This window comes from Palaemon carinicauda, chromosome 39, assembly GCF_036898095.1.
Source record: "Palaemon carinicauda isolate YSFRI2023 chromosome 39, ASM3689809v2, whole genome shotgun sequence".
Lineage (NCBI taxonomy): Eukaryota > Metazoa > Arthropoda > Malacostraca > Decapoda > Palaemonidae > Palaemon > Palaemon carinicauda.
The window spans coordinates 49,481,879-49,500,700 of NC_090763.1; the positions used below are offsets into that span (position 1 = coordinate 49,481,879).

At 38.9% G+C, this 18,822-nt stretch overlaps 2 protein-coding genes across 6 annotated transcripts in view; one reads left to right on the top strand and one right to left on the bottom strand.

Annotated features, from left to right (window-relative positions):
• LOC137631179 (required for meiotic nuclear division protein 1 homolog) overlaps window positions 1-9,647 on the bottom strand; it is a 136,178-nt gene extending 126,531 nt beyond the window's left edge. Inside the window, exons 1-2 of one of the 5 annotated variants that reach the window (XM_068362904.1) lie at window positions 9,605-9,645; window positions 5,347-5,896 (exon numbers count right to left, since the gene is read on the bottom strand). In XM_068362904.1, the coding sequence (XP_068219005.1) occupies window positions 5,347-5,856 (510 nt within the window). In that variant the 5' untranslated portion in view covers window positions 5,857-5,896; window positions 9,605-9,645. Of the gene's footprint in view, window positions 1-5,346; window positions 5,897-9,604 lie in introns of all 5 variants that reach the window. The other 4 variants (XM_068362901.1, XM_068362905.1, XM_068362906.1 and 1 more) reach the window with 4 other exon arrangements.
• Window positions 9,648-10,057: 410 nt separating this feature from the next.
• LOC137630862 (pantetheinase-like) overlaps window positions 10,058-18,822 on the top strand; it is a 16,607-nt gene continuing 7,842 nt past the window's right edge. Inside the window, exons 1-4 of the mRNA XM_068362406.1 lie at window positions 10,058-10,383; window positions 13,956-14,108; window positions 14,253-14,485; window positions 15,802-15,907. Of these exons, the coding sequence (XP_068218507.1) occupies window positions 10,105-10,383; window positions 13,956-14,108; window positions 14,253-14,485; window positions 15,802-15,907 (771 nt within the window). The 5' untranslated portion in view covers window positions 10,058-10,104. The remainder of the gene's footprint in view (window positions 10,384-13,955; window positions 14,109-14,252; window positions 14,486-15,801; window positions 15,908-18,822) is intronic.

The window sequence follows — 18,822 nt, forward strand, 5'->3', positions numbered from 1 at the left end:
TGAGGTAACCTGCATGGCATACTTTGTGACCTTTTTCTTGGTTGAGGATCTCAGCGGCCGAAAAAGAGACCTGATGGCTGGAGAGCCTCTCAAGAGAGACTCCCTTGGTGAGCTCTTCCAGAGAGTGGTGGAATAAAAGAGCTGGACAAGGCTCATCCAAGACCTCAAAATATCTCCTCTGCTGGACGCGAGGAGGTGAGAGGAGCTTGGCGGTAGAGCCGGAACATTGAGAGAAGGAGAGCTCGGAGAGATGTTGGGCAATCTTTGCGCGGGCACTCTTTAGCCCTTGAAACCAGGGCAAGGCTGCACTGGTCTTTGAGGGCTTCTGTTGAGTGCCAAAAACACGATCTAAGCTGTGTCTTTGCCCTCTCTTATGGGTATCTCTGGGTTAGTAAACCCGTTGAGTACCCTGATGAGGGTCAGGACTTGCCAGAAGGCAAGTTCTGACTCCTCCTGCTAGTCCTCTGAAGTGGGACTGGCAGCAAAGTCTCCTCCTTCCACCACAGAGAGCTCCTCTCAGGGTGAGTCGTTAACATTCCTAGAGTGACTGGTGGTTCCTGCAGGCCTGGAATTCCTTGACGAGGACTTTGAAACTCTTAGAGTCCTTGGATTCCTTCCAGGGAAGGAGATAGGACTCCAGCATCAAAGGCCAGATGGAGTTGTTCTTCCTGACTTCCACTAGTGGTGGATAACTCTCTGTGCAAGGAGAATTTTCTTCCGAAAGTGGAAGGGAAGAAATCCGTACATTGCGATGCTCCCTCGGCAGAGGTGAGGCAGGAGGGCGTCCAGAGGGCTAGTCAGGAAGGACAGACCTCGAAGGCATAACTGGAGTCAGTTTCACCCTAGGGGATGTTACCGAGTCTGAGACTTCTCTTTTTCTCTTCAAAGGAGAAGTAGCCGAGGTTCTTTGCAGGAGATCTGCTGGTGCCGTCGGATGATGCGAGCTCTCCAAAGAGAGAGATGAGAAAGCAGGCCCGAAGACTTGTACAACTGCTCTGACCATGGCACTGAACCCAGGTTGCTTGCTAATGGTGTCACTGTCAGAAAGATCTCCTGAAGAGAAAGGGACCAAACGATCCCAGTGAGGAGTCTCGACCGATGGAATCTTCGGACTCTTGAACCCTTCTATGGAGCCTCTTCCCTTTTCCCATAGGGCGCGCTGTAAAGTAATGCGTTTGCGGAGAGGGGAATGGGGCGATTGTGACCTGTCAAAACGTTTACCCTTCTGTTTCTTTTGACTCTTGCGTAATTGCGCAGGAGTGCTGGTGCTTGGCAAGGGCTGGCGAGCCAGAGAGCTCTTCCGTGCAGGAGAGCGTTGGAGCACAGGAAAGCGCTGGGGAGCCAGAGAGTGCCGGTCTGCAGGCAATGCTGGCGAGCACGAGAACGCTGGTGCACAGGCGAGCATAGGTACTGCAGGTGAGCGCAGGCGTGTGCTGGAGAGCACTAAAGCGTTGGTGCGCAAGAGAGTGCTTGCGAGTTGGAGAGCGCTAATGCGCTGAAGAGCGCTGATGCGCAGGAGAGCGCAGACGCGTAGAAGAGCACTGGAGTGCAGCGGAATGCAGGTGCGCTGGTGAGCATGGGCGAGCTGACGACCTGGCAAACACTGATGTTTTGAAAGGCATGAACGCGTTGGAGAGCACCAGCGATCAGGGGATCGCTGGGGCATTGGAAAACACTGAAGTGCAGGAGAGCACTGGTGCACTGGTGAGCGCTGAAGCGCTGGAAAGCGTTGGCGTTCTGGAGACGTCTGATGAGTTGTTGGTGAGAGCTGGTGCACTGCCGAGCCCTGGCACCCAGCCAAAGGTCCAGGACCCTGCGAAGGAAGGCGCGTTCACAAGAGCGAGTGATGTTTGGATGCATGACGCGTAGACGGCAGGCCAGAAGGTCAGGAACAGCGATGGGTCATTTGTAGGCCGAGCATCCACCGAAGGGGATCGCGTGTAATCCATAGATGAGTCCAAGGCCGAAGTTCGAGGACTAGTGGCAGCATTGGCAGGAGAAGATCCAGAAACGGATGAAGGTTGAGGGCCAGAAGACGAAGGAAGAGGAGTCTCCTCTGTGCGGGAAGGCTGCGAAGGCGAGGCTGAAGAGCCGAAGAGGTGCCTTTTCACCAATAATGAAGAGGCACCTCTAAGTCGAAGCGGGGAGCGAGCTCTGTGACATCGTTGACGCCCTCTGGGGGACTGGTGGATCAGCAAGTTGACCTTTAGAAGCAGTAGTCCTATGCAGGGGAGTCTCTATGAGTGAAATCCTTCCGGGAGAAACACTCGAGGGAGAGACAGGCGAAAGACTTAGCTTCCTCCACGAAGGATGATCAGGAACCGGGAAGCGCAATCAGCAGCAACCAGTGAAGAATCTGAAGGGGCAGCCGATGGCAGAAGCAGCAGAAGACGCCTCAGACACCACTACGTCGACACGCAACAGAAGATCCACCTCCGAAGTCGACGAAGGCTGCACACTAGCACCATGGATGATGAACTGCAGCAAGGCGTCCTTGGAGGGCGGACACAGAAGTTCCAAGGAAGACCACACCTGAATAAAAGGAGAAAGAGACAAGGCCTCACCTGGGGGTAGAGGTGGGGCCGCTTCGCTAGGGGAAGCAACACCATCACTCGAGGACCGGGGTTGACCATTAATTAAAGGGCCTACGCTACTACTCAATGGGATGGTTTCTTGGAAAAGACCGAACGAGCAGGAGCTTCTGAGGAAAGTTGGTAAGCGGAAGAAGCCTTAGGCTTTTTCCCTTTCGAAGAAACCTTAGAAGGAGAAATATCCCCCTTTGACTTCTTCTTCCACCAGCGCCCAAACCTTTTCCACTGGGAAGCAGACCACTACCAACACTCACTACACTTATTTTCACTATGACACCATTGACCTCTGCTGGCGGGACAAAGGTTGTGACGATCGGTGTCCACAGATGACATGAAGGTACAGCAGAGCAGGACTTCTCGTCCAGGGCAGGTACGCATGGTCGGCAGAAGTCAACACAAATACACACTATTAAAGAGAAAGCATAACAAAAAGCATTAATGGTAGTCCAAAATATAACATGGTGAGGATGAAGAACGGCATCAAATGATTGATTAATTGATTTTTTTAGTTTTCAGGTATCCTGACATCTAAGGTCATTGATGCCAATATCATTTATTTTATATAAATATTAAAAGAAAGTTCAATTAAAACCATAAAAGTTGAATGTCATTAGAGAAGTTAAATAGTTTTCAGAAAACCTGCTTCTGAAATAAATCTAAAAATGCCGCTCGCATAGTAGGACACATCATGTTCAAGAATCTTGGCAAGAATGAACCTGCCATCCTCCCCTCAAGCCTCAAACAGATATCTATTTCTTAAGTTATTATAATTGGACATTCGGTCAACAAATGCCTGTTAAAGGTACTAAACAGTCGTCGCAATGCGGTTGGTGTTGGCTCTTCAGAAGAAACTTGTGTGTCAACAGAGTGTGACCAATACGGAGACGACAGAGAGTCGTCTCCCATTTTTGGGGCATCATGTTACACCTCCAAGGAGATATGACATTTGTTACTTCTCTCATTTTATTGCCATCTAGACTATCCCAGTGCTGCTGCCATTACAAAGCAATTTCTTGATGTTAGGTAGGAAATCATTGCAGGGAATGGGATACCTTCTTGGTAGAAACTCGGATGCAGCATTCTTCGCCAGTAAATCTGCCTTCTCATTCCCATACACACATACTGTACACGTGCTGGAACCACAAAAATCAAACCGTTATACCTCTCAATCCAATAATAAAAATCCATTCTAAAATCTTTTAAACTAGAGGGTTACTAGAATTAAAACCTGAAGCTTGACGGACGCTCCTTGCATCACTAAAAATGGTAAAATTACCCTCCTTTTCCAACGCTATTTTCTCAATAGCGGTTAGTATGCCATACAGTTCGGCAGTAAATATGGAAGCTGTTAGAGTAAGTGCACCTCTACAATTAAAACCATTACTATGTACTACAAATCCAACGCCGGAGAATTATTGAGGATATCCCATTAATTGCTAGTGCAAACAAGGTTACATTCAGCACACTACCCTGAGGAACTCCTTCTTCCTGACATTTACTCTCTGATAGAGTTTCCCCCACTCTTACTTGAAAAACTCTGTCAAAGAAATTACTGAATAAATAGTGGTAGTTCTCCTCTTAATCCAAATTCATGAATTGTTTTAAGTATACCATATCTCCATGTGGTATAATATACCTTTTCAAAGTCAAAAAAAGACTGTCACATGATGCTGTTTGGAAACAAAGGCCTCACAAATAGAGGACTCAAGGCGTATCAACACATCAGTCGTTGAGTGAATTTTTCTGAATCTACATTGAATGGGTGATAAAATACCCTTTTTTTCAAGGTACTGCTCTTCCTCCTCACCAAATTATGGACAGCCGTTACTAATGGCTTTGTTCCGTAACTAGAATACAAACCTGCACAATTCATAGGGATATGACTTTCGGTGAAGCTGAAAGGACGACCCATTAAAATTTTAGCAAGGGTTAACTACCCAATCCGCTCCATAAACAAGATGTCAATGCAATTGGCCTATAATTTGCGACTAAAAACTTGTCCTTACGGGGTTAGTACGGCAATGACCGTTCACCATCCAAGCCAAAAGCAAAGAGAGCTACATCACAGGTGTGTGAGTGGGAGCCCCCTACCCTTGCTAACTAACGGATTGGGTAGTTAACCCTTGCTAAAATTTTAATAGCTCGTCCTTTCAGCCTCACCGAAAGTAATACCCCTAATAAATATTGTAGGTTTGTATTCTAATTACGGAACAAAGCAATTAGTAATGGCTGTCCATAATTTAGTGAGGAGGAAGAGCAGTAACAACCATTCTCCATCCAAGTCAAAAGCAAAGTGAGTTACAGACACAGGTGTGTGAGTGAGAGGGGTAGCTACTAACTTCGCTAAAAATCTAATGGCTCGTCTTTCCGTTTCGCCGAAAGTAATATCCTTATAAATACCGTTGGTTTGTGTTCTAGTCTCGGAACAAACAAAAGATTAGAACAAACAGATGAGGATGCTGGAAAAACATCTACTATCCAGCGGGTGAAAGTGGAAGTCAGTGGCCTATAAGGTAGGGGGGTTTACCCACTACCATCCAGCTAACTACTATTACTTCATAAAGTATTAACAGACTTGTTCAGCTTCACTAAAAGCATAATCCTATTAAAGAATGAAAGTTTGTATATGTGTAAGAACAAAGAATTATCACACAATCAGCAGAATATGACACTCAAGATTTTCATTACAATAACACTTGAAACAGCAGTTACTGATTAAATACTTTTACGAGTAAAGCCCACACGTATACTGTACCTCTTCAGAATCCATGTCAGATACTTTCTTCTTCTTTGGCTGTCTCTTCCTTGCATGCAGTGAGGATATCCGGTTACGAATACTTGTAAACTTGTCTTTACCTGTGGTCATGGATCGGGCACCGGTTGTAAAGCCAAGTTGTGATACTAAGGAGAGAAGTGACTCAGACTGCACTGGCTTCCAGACACTTGGAATATTTCTTGTAGACTTCAAATATCGATGCGAAGTGATACAAGTCTCAGCATTTCTCGTATTATTTACAGGATTCAAACCTTTGAGTGTTTCATGGCAGTAATTAATTTCATATGAATGGCTTTTGTCATGTATTCTTGGACCTTCAGTCACACAAGTCGTAGGTAAGTGCACCTTGAAACTATGATTTTCTTTATGGTAAATATTTGAGAAGTACGGCTTATTATTAATACCTCTTTCAACACCTTTCACATTTTGATGAAAATTCCAAGTTCTGTATCCCAGGCACCTCACTTCACACAAAATATTTTTCAACATTATTAAATATTGCAACAGTATGTTGTAGTCAGCATTAATCCTGAAACAGAAAAAAAAACATGAGACATGATTTAAAAATCTAAAAAGCATATTACTGTAGCATACCAATCTTTAAAAGATACCTACCACCACAATTACTTTTATAGGATCTGCATTACATAGTTTCATTAGAACAGTCATTGAGCATATAAAAAAATCATAAAGATAACACAGAATTATTAAAGGTATTCCATTTTGATAAAGAAAAATTTTTAAACCCAAAACTGTCACAAAATTTATGTGATTTGTAATTTTCCTAATTATAGAAACCCAAGTCCTTTAATAGGAGTATGATTTCAGAGAAGCTCAAAACTTGGCTTTTAAAATTCACATACAGGTGTTGGTAGTTACTAACTGGTGGCAAGGAATCCCCCACCCCAGTACAATGGTAAGCCACTCAGACCTTCCACTACAAATTGCAGAGTGGTCGAGTCGGGAAGTGTAACTTAAAGGACTTGGGTTTGTTATGAAAAATGATAACTTTGGAGTGATTTGTATTTTTCCTAACTACACAAACCTGTAGCTCTTTATTAGGGAATACTATAATGGTAAAACAAACCTTTTCTTCTCTATACATTTTGTTCTTGGACGTATAATAAATCCATGAAAAACTGACAAATTACCTATATCCTATACTAACCGTATATTTTTCATTTATTTGTTGGTGTTGTATTAGCTCCTGTTCGTCCCTATGTACAGTACATACCAGTTTTAGAATTTCTGTGCATAAACCCAGGCACCCCTTTTATTTTTATCAATAAGAGTACTTGTTTCCTTATAACCCCACCCTAATTTTCCCCACGTCACCCAAGTATTTTTACCCGCGACATTTAAGTATTCTACTTGACCTAACCCTTCTTATACCGTATGTATCCTTCCTTTTTTGTGATACCCACATGTACATATTACATTTTACGCAAGGATTACTTCTTTTCTTATAAACCGTCTCCATTTATACCTACGTCATTCAAGTATTATACTTGATCTGACCCTTCTAATACCATAACCCATTCTTACGAGACTTGACTCCTCTAATAAAGGGATTTTGACGAAGGAAAAATCTATTTCTGGGGAGAGACCTGTGACGCCCGGTGAAACCACACTTGTAAAGTAGCAGCGTCAGTCATGTTGAATTAACGACAATCACTTGCGAAAACACCGAACAAAACAATTTACGACTTAGCGGGCAAGTCCAAAACAGAAGGATAACCTAGAAGGTGTTCGTGTGGGTAGCGGTGGTGTGGTACAAGTGTGGTTTCACCGGCCGTCACAGGTCGACCCAGAAACGTTGTTATTTATACATTGATGCATTACCCACTACTGTAGTGTATTTCTCTTTGTTTGCATAGCCCTTTCAACCGTTTTCTCCATTATTACAACATTTCAATTTATTACCATTATTCTCTTCATTTTAACTTACTATTTGTTCTTCATACCTGTTGTTATTACCTTATCAAACCCAGTTTTCACATAAATACTTACTCTGAACAAGTTTCCCATGCAAGTTCATTCGAGTTTACTTAGTAGACTCCATTCTTTTTTCGTTAACCAATCACGTGCCGATACATATAGAAAGTTTCCACAGGGGATTAATATTTTCCCTACCCCTTTCCTTGTCTCTTCAAGTACTCGCATCAGTCCCTTCGCTAGCCTTTTTCCCTGTAAAGCCTTTGTTCGTATTTTACTCCTTTCGTGTGCTATTATGGAACTTCGTATACAAATGTGTAATGGTTGTAGTTATCCGTACTTAGAAGCCGCAGGGAAGTTTCATGGAAATTACCATGGTACACCAGATGTAATTAACATTTTCGCCTCTACCCTTCGCCACCTCCGATACAGCAACAGTTGCCAGATGACCCCGATATCCCCAACCATCGACGTCCTGATCATAAAGTAAGTCCTTAATTTTACATTAAGTTTAACACCTGGTTGGAGAATGCAGTTCATTCTCTTTCTGAAATTGGTTACGAACATAAAACTCTTAATCATTCTGAACATTTCGTTGACCCCCAAGACCCAACCATCCATACACAAAATATAGAACGCCTGTGGAGAGAAGTGAAGGAGTGGGTACTGCGACCTGGAATGAAGACTGAATATTTCAAGCAATATTTTTCCAGGTTCTTTTTTTCCCACTACTACCCACAGCATAAGTTATTGCACCACTTCTTCCTTACTGCCAGTCGCCTCTACCCTCCGATACAGCAACAGTCAATGGACCCCCTAGACCCCGATGTCCCACAACCATCCACATCCAAGTCATAGTAGTTAAGTCGTCAGTCTCACCCTCCCGTGACCCGCAAGTTTCGGCGTCCCCTTCATAAATTTAAGTCATTCAACAAAAGTCATTAAATGTGTTTTGTGACCTGTTAACTTCTAGGTTAGGTTAGGTTGGTTTGTTAGGTTCTGTACCCTTTTTGTGCCTTTTTATATATTGTGTAAAGTGTATATGGAACAATTCATTAAAATACACATGATAATATTACCGTAGCATTGCTATAGTTAGCAATGCCTTTGTAACGTTGTTAATGCTGTGTATCATTGGTAACGTTGTTCATTTTATCGTTCGTAGTACATACGTGAGTTTTGTGACCTGGGAACTCCTAGGTTAGGTTAGATGGGTTTGTTAGGTTCTGTAGCCTTTTTGTACTTTTTATATATTGTGTAAAAATTATATGGAAAAATTATTTAATATACTTATGGAAATAACTATCATTACTACCGCTAGTAATGTCACCGTACCGTTGGTAACGCTGTGTATCATTCGCAACGTGGCTAATTTTACCGTTCTCAGTAAATACCTCAGGTTTGTGACCTGTCAGCTACTAGGTTAGGTTAGGTGGGTTTGTTAGGTTCTGTACCCTTTTAGTACTTTTTATATGTTGTGTAACCGGAAAAATCCTTTAAAATACACGAGGTAATATTACCGTAGCAATTGCAACAGAAATAATCCCACCCAACGTTGGTAACACTGTATCATTGGTAACGCTGCTAATATTATCGTTCGCAGTACATTCGTAAGTGAAGTGACACTGTTTAACAAGTGCTTATATTTAAACATTTTTACACATCATATATGACAACAGTGATTATATTTAACCATTTTAACAGAAAATATATGTTTTCCTGTAGAAAATACCGTGATTTAACCAGTTTTCACCTTCATTTCACCCGTAATAACAGCAACCACTTCGGTAACTTAAAGTTGGTCAAATTGTTTGATCTGTTTGTTTGCGGTTGAAATGAAGGTCAAATTCGGTTAAATCACGTTATTTACTATAGGAAAACATATATATTCTGTTCGAAATCACACCCTGTAATACAGTACAACTTTACCGGCAAACACGTTACCCCTGTACTAGCCAGGAGGCTGCTGCATGCTGTACCAATAATATTAATAAAGGCATGAAACACAAGTTGACAGGTTGTAAAAGATAAATGGCTGATTAAATTCAAATACTATATCTCACAATTCTGAGTTTTAAAACCATTTGTGATATGCAAACAGAATATTAATCGCACAGGACCTGGGGATCGTTCAGACCGTCACACCGGCTAAGGGTGGAGAACATTGTCCAGATGTTTTAATCTACACAAATCAAATGTTTCCCATCTACTTGATATTATACTGCCTGTCGACTTATAGCCAAAAGGAAAGTTGTATATCAACCTTAATCCGAAACAAATTCTAAATAATCGATACACTTACGGTACATATAATTCGTAGTAATTGTAACTTGTAAACAATCAGTCACTTGTGATGCCGTAGTAGTAGTACCGGTAGGTTTAATTTTTATAACGGCTCCTACTTTTTACTGTAACAATTTTCACAATAACTTTCCCACTATTTCGAAATTCTATCACTAGATTTTTTCTAGTTTCCGTTTCACTTCTGTTAAGTTTTTCAAGATTAAACTAACTGAAAATATTTGGTCTTTGACTTTAGAATAAGGCCAATGAAGTATTTTTAACGGCTCCTACTTTTTACTGTAACAATTTTCACAATAACTTTCCCACTATTTCGAAATTCTATCACTAGTTTTTTTCTAGTTTCCGTTTCAGTTCTGTTAAGTTTTTCAAGATTAAACTAACTGAAAATATTTGATCTTTGTCGTTAGAATAAGGCCACTGGAGTATTTTGTTGTTGTCATGGTCCACAATCTGCCCTTTGCACTCTTGATAATTTACTGCGTCTCATTCCTTGTCATTATGGTCCAGGCAGTGTTTGCTTATTTATCCGTGTTTGTAGTGGGTTTCTTGTGTATTTCATCTCAAAATATAAATCATATTCCGAATGGGGGTGTCAATAGTACCGATTCTTACGCAACTAAAGATGAAGAACAGCCGGCTACAGAAAAGGATACCATAGAATACATAGCTGCTGTATTGGATTATGAGGCTAACGAAGATACCAGCCAAGGAGGACAAGCGTTATTGCAGGAAAACGCCCGAATTCTCCTGGAGTATGCATGGCAAGCCCAAAGACAGGTAGGATTATCATTATAGGTATCTACACGGGGACAGACATTTAGAGAATATCTCTTATTATTTTCCATTGACTTACCTCACCAACGATGACAGACGCTGGGGTAATTGTTTACAACACCACGCTCTCAATTTACTCCAAAATAATGCAATCTTGCAGTTCTCATCTTCTTGCACAGTAATTATGTGGCTATTTAAATTCTGGGAAAGCAATAATTTGCAAGATACGTTGAGGAGGGGGGAAGGGGTTATAAAAAGAAAATAGCTCGGTTTCCTCACCAAACGACTTGGAACCGACATGTGAACATAGTCAACCAAACAGAATTCTCGATGCCAGCGTACATAAACAGAAGTTCATGATGCCAGCGTACATTTGATATACTGTATATCAAAATATACTTGATCAAAAATGGATTAATTACTCAAAAGTGTCACTATTTGTAAATTGCATATTTTATTGACAAATCCTACATTTAAGCAGTTACCGTTTTGTGGTAATTTTCAGTATTGCTTGTGTCTAAACAGCTCATTTTTTGCATACAAAATTCTGGAGAATTCCACAAAATTTAAACTATTGAATCAAGGTTAAATAGCACTTGTTAAACTTTTTGGTAAATACCAAAATTAAGGGAATTTTCTCCTGCAATATTCTTGGAAATTCACATTAAATGGCAATGATTTTTTATAATGCTATAATTGACATTCCAATTATGGAACTGTTATCAATAATCACTCGTTCACTCACTCCTGCGCTCTTATTATCAATATATTCGGTACAGTACTTAGCCCAAAGCCAAGCACTAGAATTAAAAAGTCATTCAGTGTTACGATGAGTGTATAACTTAATAAGAATATTGAATAAAATGGAGATGGAAATGAAAAATAAAACGTAAAATCTGCATTTAGCATAATTGCACTTCAGTAAAAAACCAATTTTACCACCCCCCCCCCCCCTCCCGTAGCATTCTGATCTTCCAATTTTATGAAATATCGTTTTGGTCAGTACAATCAAATTCATAAATCATATTATACTTAAAACTATTGTATCATTCGAATTTTGGAACTCTCTCTCTCTCTCTCTCTCTCTCTCTCTCTCTCTCTCTCTCTCTCTCTCTCTCTCTCTCTCTTATTATACTTGAAACAATTGTATTATTCGAATTTTGGAACTCTCTCTCTCTCTCTCTCTCTCTCTCTCTCTCTCTCTCTCTCTCTCTCTCTTATTATACTTGAAACAATTGTATCATTCGAATTTTGGAACTCTCTCTCTCTCTCTCTCTCTCTCTCTCTCTCTCTCTCTCTCTCTCTCTCTCTCTCTCTCTCTCTCTCTCTCTCTCTCTCTCTCATTATACTTGAAACAATTGTATCATTCGAATTTTGGAACACACACAATCTCTCTCTCTCTCTCTCTCTCTCTCTCTCTCTCTCTCTCTCTCCTCTCTCTCTCTCTCTCTCTCTCTCTCTCTCTCTCTCTCCGGCTTGATTATGATTACGTATGTATAGTGGGCGAAACGACTCAAGAGAGTTGGCAAACTGACTCCACCAAGTGGGCGTAATCCGTAATGATTTTGGGCGAAACAGCCTTTTAGCGTGGGCAAAAGGGCCGGATACCTAGAACAAAATACAACCTGTATACAACCTGTAGCTTTGAATTACAAGAACATATATAGCATACGCTTTTAATCTAATAATCAGAACATAAGGTATACTGATTCGAACAAAAACCTTGTAAATTACTCATAGATTATAACTATATTATCCTGTGAGATATTCAACTAATTAGTATTGAGTTAATAGATTACAGGGCGAAGTATTCAAGAAACTATTAATCCAAAATGAACAAAACTTTCCTACACAGAGAAAAGTAGTATCTGGACTGATGACAAAACCCATAGTCCATTTCTTTTAGAGTCATATTTGCACCGACTCGCAACGGTGCCCTTTAAGTTTCCTGGTCGCTGATTGGTTAGAATTATCTTGTCCAACCAATCAGCGATCAGGAAACTTTTCCGAGCTAAAAGGGCACCGCTGCAAGTCGGTGCAAATATGACTCGCTAAAAGAAATGGACTATAGTTAAGTAGCTGGGCCAATCTACCATCTTACTTCTTGAAATCTCGCTACCCATTTTAAGCAAATACAACTTGAATAATGTACACACATATATAAATATAAATACACACACAACCATATTTATTGTAACCGAGCCGTTAAAATGACGGCTAAATATTACGATGGTTATGCACACATACACACAGTTTCAACCCTTCCACCCCCCTCCCCCTACTAACAACTATAACCCACTGGTTTGGCAATTTGTGGAAGAGTGTGGTTTACTTGTGTACCTGACGGGCCACACCCTCACCAGGATAGGACTACTTCCTCTCCCCCTGAGTGTGACAGAATATATATATATATATATATATATATATATATATATATATATATATATATATATATATATATATATATATATATATCATTACAACTAGCAAATTACGTAAATTCCCGAGCTCCAAAACTCGCCTCCTTATATTACATGATTTGATACACAATAGAAAAACTCAGCTCTAAGAATAATATGCAACTCCCAGATAATGTTATACATGAACACTGAATATCTAAAAAGTATCTTTTTATTTTACACTCAAAACAAAACTTGGTGATTACTTTACATAAACTATTCTAAAACCAACCTTTTACTTCGGTTCTAAGTCAGGGAATGCAAGCAAAGTACTGAAACAAATATTGGTGATCAAAGTAATACACTTTTATAAAAAATAAATATATTCTAGAAAAATGACAACTCAAAAGAATTAACACCAAAAATAAATCACTCACAAATTAAATCTGAACTAAAACTTAGACTATGACAAAAAGAAAAACACTTTATGAAATTATACAATGACTTGTTTCACTAGAAATTAATTTATAAAAAAGATGTTTAATTTTAACAATTAATGAAAAAGTTTACACTTTAACACTACAGAAAATAAATCAAATTTACACTTACATAATACTTAACTGATACTCTTATGTTATTTGGCTCACACAAGATTACCGAAAAGAATAAAGTACTTAATTCAAAAGAATTAAGTACCTCTATACTCATTCGTGACATTTAGCCTTGTACACTCCCAACACTATTATAAGAAATTAATTCTAAGTTATGATAACTACACAGATAAGTGATATCAGAAGACTTCTTATTTATGAACTCAAATTTACAGTACAGTACCAACATAATTTAAAACCTCAACATTTTTATCCATGATCAATATTTGAGGATAATCTCTTAGTTTCAACAACAAAACCTTTGAGTTCAGTATCTTCTTCTTTCTTCTTCGTCCTTGAACTGCTACTACATTTGACGAAATCTGAATGATATTCTTTCGTTCCTTGATTGCCAGCACAGTTTTCAGGTTCTACAATAATTTCTGTTTTGCATTCCTCAACATGAGCATATCTCCTACAATGATAGTAAATTAGCGAAAATACTTTTCAGGTATGTCATGGAAATAAAGTATTTGGTATATAACCCTTAATTTAGTGTAAATAAGCAGTACATTTTCCTTTCCAGGGAGCAAACATAATTGTATTCCCAGAGAATGGCCTCACGAGCAGCAACACTGGAACAACATTTGAAACAATTTTGTCTCGAAGTCAGATTGTGCCTGAAGTGGTGGATGAAGTTATTCCTTGTTACTACACTGATGTTAACAATGCATCTAAGGTATATCCAAGTTCCATGATGCTGTACAAGACAATGAAAAAGATTTTTATATGATTTGTTGTACGGTTTTGCTGTGGTTTTCAACCATCTTGAATCGCAATGCAATGTAATTGATAAGCTTCCTTAACTTATGATATGATTCAGGTGATGCAGAAACTAAGTTGTGGGGCGAAGGAGCTTGGCATGTACCTGGTCGTCCAGTTAACCGAACAACAATGCGCAAATGCTACTGTGAAGATTGAAACTGAGTCAGGTGTTTCCTATAAACAAGGAGGGATACTTGCCTCGGCGCAGCCTAGCGAAGATTGCCCCGAATCAGACATTCTCTTCTTTAATACTCAAGTAGTGTTTAGTGACATAGGAATGGTGGTTGCCAAGTGAGTATTGTATAATTTCCAAAGCTGAGTCAGGTGTCTCCTATAAACAAGGAGGGATACTTGCCTTGGCGCAGCCTAGTGAAGATTGCCCCGAATCAGACATTCTCTTCTTTAATACTCAAGTAGTGTTTAGTGACATAGGAATGGTGGTTGCCAAGTGAGTATTGTATAATTTCCAAAGCTGAGTCAGGTGTCTCCTATAAACAAGGAGGGATACTTGCCTTGGCGCAGCCTAGTGAAGATTGCCCCGAATCAGACATTCTCTTCTTTAATACTCAAGTAGTGTTTAGTGACATAGGAATGGTGGTTGCCAAGTGAGTATTGTATAATTTCCAAAGGTAAAACTTCAACGTGTTTCACTACGTAACTGCAAAGACCATATTTTTCCCTGTTGGAGCCCCTGGGCTTATAGCATCGTGCTTTTCCAACCATGGTTGTAGCTTAGCTAATAATAATAATAATAATAATAATAATAATAATAATAATAATAATAATAATAATAATAATAATAATAATAATAGATAGACGATTGTTAATGGCAAATAATTTTTATGTAACAGTATGTCTTCTAGATCAAAACTTTCCACTTGAGAATTTTCAAAGATAAGAACCTGTGTATGCAGTAAATTGAAAATTGTCATAAACAAATGAATTCACCCTTTTTTTCAAAGCATTTCATTATTTACAGATAGCAGTAAGAATTCTTGATACATACATAGCCAAGCTCACCAGCAGTAGTGAAGTCAGGTGACTAAATACATTGGAAGGAGGGGGTGTGGGGATATAAGCTGGAAACCTAAGTAAATTATGTTGTACTTAAGAACCCCCTCTTGTAATGCATCTCGTTCTTATTATTATCATTATTACTTGCTAAGCTACAACCCTAGTTGGAAAAGCAAGATGCTATAAGCCAAGGGACCCCAACAGGGAAAATAGCCCAGTGAGGAAAGGAAACAAGGAAAAATAATATATTTTAAAACCAATGACAGTTAAATTAATATTTCCTATATAAACTATGAAAAATTTAACAAAACAAATGGTCGAAAAACGAGATAGAATAGTGTGCCCGAGTGTACCCCTAAGCAAGAGAACTCCAACCTAAGACAGTGGAAGACCATGGTACAGAGGCTATGGCACTGTCCAAGGCTAGAGAACAATGGTTTGATTTTGGAGTGTCCTTCTCCTAGAAGAGCTGCTTACCATAGCTAAAGAGTCTCTTCTACCCTAGGGATTTACTATATGGTATACAATTATAGATCTCCATTCATAGTTACATTACTCGAAAGACAAAGTGTTCACTGCAGTTTATATTGCAGATATCGGAAGAAACATCTCTATGTGGAAGACTACTTTTATAAAGGGGAGCAGCCTGATGAAGAAGCAATGTTCACCACTAGTTTCGGTGTGACCTTTACTCTTCAGGTAATATATCTCTTATCATGGGATTTTGGGTAGATTTATTAAAGCAATTAACTTTTATGTCGATATGTACACCCAGTAACAAAACCGGTGTCGCCTGGCTAGACCTAACTTGAAGAGATCATGCCCCTCTTGCCCTGAAAGGTGGCCGACGTTAAACAACCGAGACATCGTTAGGATGGTTCGAATGTGAGGAGGGAAATTACCGATATCACTCAAAGAAATGCAATGAAGAGAGAGAACTTTTTTATTCTTTTAAGAAATGTAATCTAATATTATTTTGAAAATAGTTCATCAAAAGATTTTATCATAACTTTTTATTTGAATTTTCCTATCCTTTTTCTATATAAAATTTTCTTGAGTAATATTGGGACTGACTATTCATATTAATATTCATAACACGGAAATATCCTTCGTTTGCATTTTCTTAAACAATTCCTCTCTCTTTCTCTCTCTCTCTCTCTCTCTCTCTCTCTCTCTCTCTCTCTCTCTCTCTCTCTCTCTCTCTCTCTCACATGAATACACACTGTGGCCTACGTTTTATATGTAGGGCCTAATAATGTATAGTTTCAAATAGCACCTATTGGGTCACCAATCATTGATAAGTGGCCTTTGTTCAAAATTTCGAAGGTAATGAGGTTTAAAGGTTTAGTTGTCGATTTCAGTGTTTTCCTTTGATTTCGATCATGAGCCACGTAGCTCGGTGTAGTGGGGTCAGCTTTTGTCACGGGCTACTTGGCTCCGGCCCTCTTAGAGAAATAGTATTATTTGCTATATCAATTATATTAGTTTAAGGTTGGAGATTTAAAATGCATCATCAGTTAACATAATCTATATTGTTTCAGAAGTGATTGGTGACAATAAAATATGGGAAATGACATGCAATGAAAGTTCATTGGTGCATTATTATAGTGATGATGTGGTATTTAGGATGTAGGGTATAAATATTAAACTATCAACACATTGTTTACTCAAATTATCTGGTTCGGCGTCAATAACTTTAGATATCAGGATGACAAAAAACTCCTAATCAATCAATCAATCAATCAAATTATCTGGGCAAGTCGCTCACTTCCAAGCGAACCTCCTTCCTTGGTGACGATTGTTCAATGCTTAAAGGTCCGAGTCTAGCTGGCTTCACCCTTCCCAAGGCAAAAGGAAACATTTCCTTAGCATTGAGTATTCGTATTATTACGATTTTATTTGTCGTTTCATGTCCTGGTGTGCAACGCCTTCAAAGTGTTCCCCTCGGAAAGCTTAGAAATCCATTACTCTCGATATTTGTTCAATCAGTCTTTCGCATATTTACTTCGTTATTTATTGTTTTGATATAACTTTAAACACCTGGAAACCAAACTGTATGAAATATTGTCATCTTAGTGTTTTGTTTTTCATTTACTGAAAACTTCCACCAGAAGGATCTTATCATAGCTGTGAGACCTTTAAACCTTAAACATGTGGGGATGGGGGTAGAAGGATATGACCAGGTGGGGGTTAAAGATGATGGTGGAGAAGTGGCAATTGGGTGATCTTAATGTATGGCTAGACGAGGTTTGCTTATTAACATTTATGAAGTGATGATGATGATGGTAATACCCGTATTGATAACATTTAATATCAATGATTCCAACTCGAAATGAAATCTGGTATATATCGTTCTAAAATTGTTTTAGGTGGTCATTGAACATCTTTGGAACATGGGATCTCCACCCGAATGAAATACTATTCCAACACCAACTTGCAAAGTAGTTAGCGGTCTTGTGTGATCCTTGGGAACATCTAAATAATATAAAATATTGGATACAGGTAATATATATATATATATATATATATATATATATATATATACATATATATATATATATATATATATATATATATATATATATATGTATGTATATATATACAGTATAATATATATATGTATATATATACACAGTATATATATATATATATATATATATATATATATATATATATATATAGAGAGAGAGAGAGAGAGAGAGAGAGAGAGAGAGAGAGAGAGAGAGAGAGAGAGAGAGAGAGAGAGAGAGAGAGAGAGAGAGAGAGAGAGAGAGTGTGTAACAAGGATTTTGGATGTCTCAAAGAATATTTTGAGGTGCCTTATCTCTAGCAATAGGATCTTTTTTACCTGTGTTTTTAGGTGCTTTAACTTTAGCTTTAGGGGCTTTATGAATTCTATTTTTAGGTGCCTTATCTCAAGCATTAGGGACTTTTTGACCTCTGATTTTGAGGCGCATTATCTCTAGTCTCTAGAATTAGGGGCGTTTTTGACATTATTTTGAGGTGCTTATCTCTAGCATTAGGGGCATTTTGACCTCTATTTTGAAGTGCCTTATCTCTAATATTAGGAGCTTTTTCACCTCTATTTTTAGGTGCTTTATCTCTAGCATTAGAGGTTTTTTTACCTGTATTTCAAGGTGCCTTATCTCTAGCATTAGGGTTTTTTTACCTCTCTTTTGAGTTGCCTTATCTCTAGCATTAGCTGACTTTTATCTCTACTTTGATGTGTCTTATCTTTAGCATTAGGGGATTTTTTACCTCGATTTTGAGGTGCATTATTTCTAGCATTAGAGGCCCTTTGACCTCTATTTTAGGTGCCTTATATATAGCATTACGGACTTTTTAACCTCTATTTTGAGGTGCATTACCTCAAGCACTAGAGGCTCTTTGACCTCTATTTGTAGGAACCTTATATATAGCATTAGGGCCTTTTTTACCTCGATTTTGAGGTGCATGGCTTCTAGCATTAGAGGCTCTTTGACCTCTATTTTTAGGTGACTTATTTATATCAATAGGGGATTTTTGACCTCGATTTAGAGGTGCTTTGCTCCTAGCATTAGAGGATCTTGGACCTCTATTTTAGGTGCCTTATTTATAGCATTATGGGCTATTTG